This window comes from Mesoplodon densirostris, chromosome 16 (assembly GCF_025265405.1).
Source record: "Mesoplodon densirostris isolate mMesDen1 chromosome 16, mMesDen1 primary haplotype, whole genome shotgun sequence".
NCBI lineage: Eukaryota > Metazoa > Chordata > Mammalia > Artiodactyla > Ziphiidae > Mesoplodon > Mesoplodon densirostris.
In genome coordinates this window covers 27,728,810-27,738,200 of record NC_082676.1, presented here as the reverse complement: position 1 = coordinate 27,738,200, position 9,391 = coordinate 27,728,810, and the positions used below count along the sequence as shown (strand labels likewise).

The 9,391-nt window shown below is 55.1% G+C and overlaps 1 protein-coding gene across 1 annotated transcript; it reads right to left on the bottom strand.

Annotated features, from left to right (window-relative positions):
- Positions 1 to 1,245: 1,245 nt before the first annotated feature.
- Positions 1,246 to 4,229, bottom strand: SOX12 (SRY-box transcription factor 12). Its single transcript, XM_060078648.1, has one exon. It carries the CDS (start codon positions 3,842 to 3,844, stop codon positions 2,906 to 2,908), a length of 939 nt encoding a protein of 312 aa, XP_059934631.1. The 5' UTR covers positions 3,845 to 4,229; the 3' UTR covers positions 1,246 to 2,905.
- Positions 4,230 to 9,391: the final 5,162 nt, after the last annotated feature.

Sequence of the window (9,391 nt, the reverse complement as noted above, 5' to 3'; positions counted from 1 at the left end):
GTAGAGGAAGAATTAGGCGGACAGGTGTAGGGGTACAAAAGTTTTGAAAAGCCTTGGTCTCAGTTCCCAAAACACACTGGTAAGAATCTCATGGACAAGAATCACTGTGGCTTCTGCTGCTGTTCTTCAGTCATTCAAAACATCTACACTGGGGGCCAGTTATGTGCTAGGCATGGGGACGAACCCCACTACTCCACACCCTGAGCTGCCAGCCTAACACCATCTGCAGATTCAAACAGGGAGGGAGAGGCAAGCACCCTGCAGTAACACTTCACCAGGAAACAGAAACCAATATTTGGGGCCCTGTCACTGACCTCGGCTGCTTGAAGCCCCTTTACAAGTTGCTTCTGCACCTTGACCCTAAGTTTCCTCCTCTGGACAATGGAATAATACAATTTATGGAGCACCATGTTAAATGCTTCTCACCTCAAACTTCATTTTACCCTGTGAAGCAGGTATTAACATCATCCCTGCGTTACACATATGTAAAGAAGAGTCAGGGTGAAGTTAACATGCTCAAGGTCACACAGGTGCTCAGTGGTGGTGCCAGGCTTTGAGCCCAGGCATTGTGGGTCAACCTTGATTCTTAATCTTAAGGGCAGGGTCAAACTGGCCCCCTTGGACTAGGTGTGCCTGCACACATGTTTCATTTGGTCCACAAGGATTTAAAAAAATTTCACTCAGCTTTCATTTTGAAATTGAGATGTTCACAGAAACATCCAGATTTCCATCTTCTCTTGAAAAATCTAGCCCCCTGGCCACAGTGGGCTGCATTCCCACAGGGTCACAACCGGCAGGAAGTGAGCAGTTGCTCCCCTTGAAGTGGGTCATGAAGCCAGTGTCCACCCAGGCTCTCTCATTCTCTCTGGCCTTTGCAGGGATGAGTCTGCCATCCTTAATGAAGACCAGGAGTCCTGAGATAGAGGGAGCAGAGAGGCCTAGAGGGGCCAGGTGCCTCCTTGCCCTGGAACCCCCAGCTCTTCCTGCATGGTGCTAAGTCACATGGACTTGAACCTGCCAAACTGTTTGGGGAGGCTTGAGGAAAGGCAAAGACATGTAGAAGCACAGGGCGAGATGGGGCAAATACACTTTATTCAGTCCTGGCAGAAGTCCTGCTGTGGGTGCCAGTGCCCCCTCCCCTCAGCTATGAGACTAGTTCTCCAAGACCACAGACAGTGACATCTCTTCACTCACATGACGTTTTCTGGGATTTTCATTGTCTTTTTTGTTGTTGTTTTTCTTTAAAAAAAAAAAAGAAAGAAAAAGAAAGAGAGAGAGAGAAAGAGAAAAAGAGAGCGCGCGCAAAAAGGCCCAGAGCCGGAGCACCAAGCTTAAAGGAGGCAGCTGGTGGCTTTGTCAGCGACGGGAACGCGTGGGGCAGAGACCTGCAGAGACCCTGGGCAGGGGTCCCGGAGGACTCTGGGACCGTTTGTTCCTGAGATTTGTGTGTGTGAATGAGAGTGTGTGCACACCCAGGAGGGTGAACACACGCCGGTGAGATACAGGTAGTGAGGGCAAATGGGGCGTGGGGAGGCCGGAGGGGCGGAGCTTGAGCGGGGAGCTGGAGTAAGAGGGGTAACAGCATCAGGGGCAGGGTTTCCGAGGGCACCCCGAACTGGATGCAGCAGCGCTAGGCGCAAACGGCCCAAGACTACTCTGACCCTCCCTTCAGTCTCACTGGCCCAGTCGATGGTCTCTCTGAAGCCAGCTGCTGAAAAGTGGGGCTCTTCTTGCCACTTCATCTGCTATTACGCCTCAGTCTCAACCCCCTAGTACCAACGTGTCTCAGTTTCTCCCACTGAATACTGTAGGCAGAGGGACCTGGGTGACAGGAAAGGGCGGTGGGCTTAGGAAGGAGCCCAGGCTGGGAGTGTGCCCTGAGGTGATAAGGGCACTTCGGGGGGTGGGGGTGGGGTGGAGCATAAGGACCCTGTCCCCAAACAAACTGTTACGTGTCTTGGTTCTGAGTTTTCTTTTTCTCTCCTGAAGGATTTCCAGAGAAAGACCCTGCCCCCAATTCCCAGGTGGGGGAAAGAAAGGTAGGCTTCTTGGAACCCAGACAAGCTGTAGAGGCAGTCATGCAGTCGGTAAGGGGTGGGTGCACGTGGGTTGGGCGACCCCGTAAGGGAAGAGGGGCTATGCCACTTGGGAGTTCCAAGCTCCACACCAACCCTTCCGGGCCGGCTAGTCTCTTTCTCCCCCTTCCGAGTGCTCCTCCCATTTAAGGCAGTGACGCCCCGTCGGGTTGAACGGAAGCCGTGGCTCCTGGATCAAAAGATTTCTCAGGATCGCTCTATATCCGCCCCCCTTCTTCCTGGATCTGACAGGGGCGTGAGGATCGACTGGGACCAGCTCCCTCCTCCCAAGAAGCATTAAGCATGCGCGAGAAGGGGGCGGATCCCAGTGTTCCCGGGGAAAAGGAGAGGGCCCCTCCCCCTCCCTGGGAGGGAGGGGCAAGGGAGGAGGGCGCGGGGCCGCCCAGCTGCAGCGCCCCCCCCAAACAAGACAGGAGGCGGGCCAGGCTAAGGCGGAGGGAGTCCGGAGCAAGGGCAGGGGCGTGTCCTCCGGCCGTGAGGAAGGGCGTGTGCAAAATGGGGGAGGGGTACAGGTCTCTTGGAGAGGACGGGAGGTGTATCGGAGGGGGGGCTGGCTGCTGGTGGCTGTGCGGGAGGGGGTAAGATGGGGAGGGGCTTGGATGTAGGAGAAAGGGTGGGGGTTGGGCTGCCTTGGGGTGTGTCTGCGGGGGAAGGGCATGTCTGGATTTGAAGGGGGTTGGGCACGTCTAGGAGGGGGGAGGCTGTGCGGGAGATGGGGTGCCAGCCTCGGCCTCCGAGGGGCCCCAATACCTGATTCCTGTATGTAAACAGCTGGTTTAGGGGGCGTGCGCGCCCCGCTGACGGTGGGCTCAGTAGGTGAAAACCAGGTCGGCGATGCTAGACGGGCGCCAGTCCCCTGCGATCATCTCGGTAACCTCGGGGGTGCAGTAGTCCGGGAACTCGAAGTGCGACGTGCCCGAGGGGGGCGGCAGGTCTGGGTCGCGGTCCAGGGCGCTGCAGTCCAGGCCGGCGGGGCCGGGGGGCAGTCTGGACAGAAAGCCCAGCGGCTCCTCCCCCGACGCCACCGTCTCCTCTTCGCCTTCCTCCGTCGCCGCCGCCTCCTCCTCCTCTTCCTCCGGCTCCTCGTCCTCCGACGGAGTCGGGGAGGCGGCGGTGACAGCCGCACCCTCGCCCGACGGCCCCTGGGAACGCTCCGCTTGTCCCCGGGCGGCCCGCCCCGCCGGGACCATCCTCCACAGCTCCCGCCCGGGGGTCTCCACCAGGCGCACTTCCAGCAGCTCCTCGTCGTCGTCCTCGTCGTCGTCCTCGGGCGCCGCCGCGCCGCCCCCCAAAGGCCCTCCCGCCGCTCGGCGGCCCCCGCGGCTAGGCAGCTGCGGCCCGGGCTTGAGCCGGCTGCCGCCGCCGCCGGGGGGGCGGGGCCGCGCCTTGGCGGGCGCCCCCTTGCTCTTTTTGCGCGGCCGGTACTTGTAGTCCGGGTAATCCGCCATGTGCTTGAGGCGCAGCCGCTCCGCCTCCCGCACGAACGGGATCTTCTCCGAGTCCTGCAGCAGCTGCCAGCGGCGGCCCAGGCGCTTGGAGATCTCGGCGTTGTGCATGTCGGGCCACTGGTCCATGATCTTCCGCCGTTCGTGCTGCGACCACACCATGAACGCGTTCATCGGTCTCTTAATGTGGCCGCTCGGGGTCTTGCACCAGCCGGGCTCACGCGCCCCCTCCTCGGCCGGCCCGGGCCCCGGGGGCGGTGGCCCGCCGTCCCGCTTGGCCCTCGCGCCCCGCTGCTGCACCATCGCGCCTGGGCCCGGGGCCGCTAGACGCCGCCGGGGGCCGTCCGCATCCTCAGCGGCTGGGGGTGGGGGAGGAGGCAGCAGCGACGGAGGGGCGGCCCCGCCCTGCAGCTCGGCCCGGCCCCCGCGAGCTGGGGAGCGAGAAGCTGGGCGCTCGGGCCCAACGGACGGCGGGGGGAGAAGGTCAGCGGCGCGGTCTCAGGCGGGCTCGGCGCGCCCCCGCCGCCTCCGGCAAGTTGCGCCCCGCAGCACGCCACACATTGTTTTGCGGGGGCTGAGGAACTGCACTCGCAGGGCCCCCGCGGGCTCTCCTTGCAGCCTCCTGCTCGGCCGCGGCCCGCGCGCGCCTCTCTCCGCCCCGCCGCCTTCCAGTGTCTTTCTCCCCGCGCGGCCCCGCCGGCGCGCGCGCCACCCCTCCCCCTCTCCGTCTGCGGGCCGCTGCGGCGCGCGCGGGGCCGCCCCGTGTAAACACCGAGGTGCCCGCTTGGGCTGCGGCCGGGCCACGCCTCGCGCTCGGGCGCCGCGTCACCCGTTGCTGGGCAGAGAACCTGGTATTTGCATCTCCCAATCGCTGGCTGCCGAAGTGGGGCGGGGCTCGCGCTGCGGGGCTGGGCGGTCTTGTGGCTGGGATTGGGGGTGTCGGATGAAGTCGGTTTCTTTTCTTAGGCTGGGGACTAGCGGGAGAGTGGGGGGGGGACGCCGAGCGTGCTTCCCTTCTGGCTCCAGAAAGCCTGTCCCCGCCTCGCGTTGCCTTTGAAATTTTAGCTTACTCAGTGACACCTGCCGCCAGGTAGGACCTCCGCTCCCTCCTCTTTCGGGGGCGTCTTTTTTAGCCGCCCCAGAACAGAAGGTGAGGAGACCTAGGCTCAGGAAAGCTCCTTAAGGGGACAACAACCTCATTGTATCATTGATGTAGCCCCTGCCTAGTATCCAGCCATATAGGCGCTCAACAAATGTTTCTGGGCCCAAGGAACCGAATCCCTTTTATATTTTTCTTCTCTTTTGAGGCACCACGAAAGTCCTGAGAAAGAAGGGCACATGACGCCCACTTTCCAGGTAGGAAACACCAAATATCTGCAGATTAGGGCTCGAATCCTAGGCTCGCGGTCCCAGCTCTCTTCCCTCAGCGCACGAAGGGGCCGGGGCACCTCGCCTAAACAGCCGAGGGTCCTGAGTAGGACGAACTCTCCGTTTTTCACACGTCTCAGGCGAGGTTCGAAGATGCGTGGGTGCCCCATTCCCAGGTCCCATGCCACACCTAGACCAGCCTGGTGCCAGACTAGGGCGCGATGCCCCTCCCGGGTCTGGAGAAGCGTGCGCGGGCACGGGGGCGGAGCCAGGCCAAGGGGCGGGTCCGAGGCGCACGCTCGAGGCGCGTGGCGGGGAGGGGCTGCGCGCTCCCTTCTCACCACGTGTGAGCCCGCTCGGGCATTGCTGGGCGTGTGCTGCCCCTTGGGGGAGGTCACCTTCACCGCGCAGTGGGCCCGGGCGATGGGTGGGGGTGCTGAAGCGTCCCTCCAAGGAATCAGGAGCTGGGAGGGGTCGGGATGGGGGTCTCTAGGGTAGCATTCTGCTGGGGCATAGTGGGCAGTATCCGGATTGGAAGGTGCGTGTCTCAGGCAGTAGACCTCACCCACCCCTGGGCGGGCGCGGAGAGCCCAGCCGGAGGGTGTGGGGTGGGGGAGGGAGGGCCTGCGTGCGGCTCCGCAGACGCTGGGGGCGGGGTGATTGCTCTGGGTGCCCGGGAGGGAAATTGGATCTTCGCCGGCGGGAGGGGGCGACTCTTAAAGGCACAGGGCACTCGGAAGGAGAAGGCTCCGCTCCCGACCAAATGGTTTCTCCGGCTATTTATTGGACGCTGAGATCTGGAGACCCCCGAGTTTGAATCTTAACAACGGTAGCTTGTACGGTTCATTGCTCAGTGGAGTCAGAATTCCTGTATTCATATCCGGGTGCCTCCTTTTGTGTGTCCTTAAAATAGGAAAAAGCAGTTTTTTCCTCATATGGTTATTTTACAGATTAAATGGGATAATGGTTGTAGACACATCCCTGACATCTAGTAAATGCACAACAAATATTAGTTATCAGAGACTCAGGGCACCACCAACCTAGAAACACCAACATAATAAGAAAAAAAGGCACCAAAGTAGTGATCTTGGGAAAAATAAAAGCCTTAAAATTTTTTTCTAACACTTTTACACTTTTCCTACTTAATATTTGTCTTATTTTAAATTACATAGGATGGGCACTGCCGTCTTTTCAGTGCTTAGGGCCTCTCAAAGGTCTTTCTGTGGCCCTGTAGCTGCTGCCATTACTATTATTAGAGTTTGAAGTACTGGCCTCCTGGTTATTCCTCAAACACAGAAGGCTTAAACCCACCTCAGGGCCTTTGTACATGCTGTCTCCTCAACCTGGAAAACTCTTCACCCCCACCTCAGGGCCTTTGTACATGCTGTCTCCTCAGCCTGGAAAACTCTTCACCCCCATCCCCACATGGCTGGTCCATCTCATTCTAGCCTCAGTTCACATGGACTCTCCAGAAACGCCTGCCCTGACCACTCTCTGCTGCCGCCCGCCCACATTCCCCTGCATCTCAGGTACACAGAATTGTTGGTCTGTGACATTGTTATCATTGTCCATGATTGGTTCAGTTCATGTTTGTATATATTTATTTATATATAATATTAGTAAAAAACAGTGAAATCAAGGCTTCCCTGGTGGCGCAGTGGTTGAGAGTCCGCCTGCTGATGCAGGGGACACGGGTTCGTGCCCCGGTCCTGGAAGATCCCACATGCCGCGGAGCAGCTGGGCCCGTGAGCCATGGCCGCTGAGCCTGCGCGTCCAGAGTCTGTGCTCCGCAACGGGAGAGGCCACAACAGTGAGAGGCCCGCATACCGCAAAACAAACAAACAAACAAAAACAGTGAAATCAGCAACCCAACACAGGAACTGGAACATGAATAATAACCCACCTTTCCCTATGAACTTTTCTCCCATCCCATCCCCTGCTTTTCCTCACCTGATGTAATGTCTATCCTGAGTCTTCCCTTACACTTAAAAAAAGCTTAGCAGCTTTATTGAAATACCAGAGTATTCGTTCATTTAAAGTATACAATTCAGTGACATATTAAGGGAGCTATTCAACCATCACCACAATCAATTTTAGAATATTTTCTTTGGGACTTCCCTGGTGGTCCAGTAATTAATACTCTGCGGTCCCAATGCAGGGGGCCTGGGTTTGATCCCTGGTCAGGGAACTAGATCCCGCATGCAGCAACAAAGATCCCGCAACTAAGACCCAGTGCAGCCAAATGAATAAATAAACATTAAAAAAAACCAACAAAATATATTCTCTAGCCTTTAGCTTTTAAAAAAAAGGGTATCATGCTGTATGTAATACTCCGGTATTTACTTTCTCACTCAATATTATAGTGGTAAGATTCATCTAAATTATTGCACCTGTGTGGGGTTCATTCATTTTCCACTGCAGGAATGTACCACAATTTTTCTATCTAGTGTCCTGTCCCTGGACATTTGTGTTATCACCAGGTTTTTGCTCTTATGAACAGTGTTCCTGTTAACAAGCCTAAATGTGTTCCTGGTGCTCAAGTGCAGGAAGGTCTCCCAGGTATTTTATGGGAAGTGTGGTGGCTGCATCTGAGGATATGTGAGTGCTAACTTTTATAAGGTGATTCGAAACTTCCAAGTTGTACCAATTTACTTTTCCACAAGCAACATAGACGAGATCCTCTTCGTCTACATTCTGTGCAAAGTTTGGTATTGTTAGACATCTTAATTTTTGCTTGCATTCTTCTAACTCATCACCCTTTCTATTTGCTTCATAGCACTCACCACATTCCGGAATTATTTTATTTGTTCACTTGTTTTTTGCCCATCTCCCCTCCACTGGAATGCCAGCTCAAAGAGGGCAGAGATTTTTGTCTGTTTTTTTTTTCCTGCTCTGTCCCTAGGAGAGTGCCTGGCACACAGTGGGTGCTCAATAATTTATTAAATGAAAGTCAGTGCTCTATCATAAGTGTGCTCAAATTCCTCCGGGAGCCCAGAGAAGGAAGTGAAATTTTGGAACGCAAAACCCCAAACTCCGGTCTGCCACTGGGATGTGGTATTTATCAGTGCACACAGGCTATCCTGAGTCCTTTCAAATGGGTGCCCCAGAGTCTAAACCTTGCAGGCCACAGGAGTTCAAGGCTGGGCTGATCACTGAGCTGTTCAATCCAGACTGTGGTAGATAGATAGTAAGGTTCTTGGAGAGATGCTGACCACTGCTGCCCCACTGGTCCAGGCCACCATCATCTCTTATCTGGGTACCTGCCCAGCCTCCTTTCTGGTCCCTGTACCCACCATATCTCCTACCATTCCATTCTCCTCCCTGAAGCCAGAGTGATGGTGTCTTTCAGTCAAAAATCTGATTGTGCGTCTTCCCTTGTTGAAACCCACCAGTGGTTTCCCCATTACTCTCAAGATAAACACCAGACTTTCACCTGACCCACTAGGTCAAGCTTGGTCTGACCCCTGCTCACCTATCTGACCTCCTCTCCCGATTTCTCGGTCTTGATCCACTCTCTAGTCACACAAGTCTCATTTCAGTTTGTGGAACAAGCCAAGCCTCCCCACACAGGGTGTTGTGAAGTCCATTCCCTCATCCTTTCCAGCACCCCTGCCTCTGTCTGCCTCCTTAGAGCTCTCCTAACCCCATGTTCCTTTTCTTCAGTGCACCAGTGACCTGCCTAGCTCATTTGACACTCAGAACAGATGGCTCCCTTAAATGACATTATTTTCAGCAGCAGTCATGAAATACAATGAATAATACTAATGATAATGGCCAGAAAAGAAATGCAGATGGTGACAATACTCTTTTATTGAACTTTGTATACATAATCATGTCGGTAAAAATAAATATTACAGTACAAAAAAGGAAAAGAGTATTTGATCCATACTTTTCAATTATATTACTATATTTCTTTGAAAAATAAAAGAAAAAAACACACCCACACAGTGGTCTGTTGCAATAATAATTCCATTCCATTAATTACATTACAGTTTAAAAGCAAATAAGAAATCACTTTAAAGATAAGAATCTATTTTAATATTAAATATATGATTCAGGGGCTTCCCTGGTGGCGCAGTGGTTAAGAATCCGCCTGCCAATGCAGGGGACATGGGTTCGAGCCCTGGTCCAGGAAGATCCCACATGCCGCAGAGCAACTAAGCCCATGCGCCACAACTACTGAGCCTGCGCTCTAGAGCCCGCGAGCCACACTACTGAAGCCCGTGTACCACAACTACTGAAGCCTGTGCGCCTAGAGCCCGTGCTCCGCAGCAAGAGAAGCCACTGCAATGAGAAGCCCGTGCACCGCAACGAATAGTAGCCCCCGCCACCCCCAGCTCGTGGCAACTAGAGAAGGACGGGGCACAGCAACAGAAGACCCAACACAGCCAATAAATAAATAAATTAAATAAATCAAATAAATCTATAAAAAATCTATATGATTCAAATTCGGTAAAACACAATTTTACTAAATAATAATAA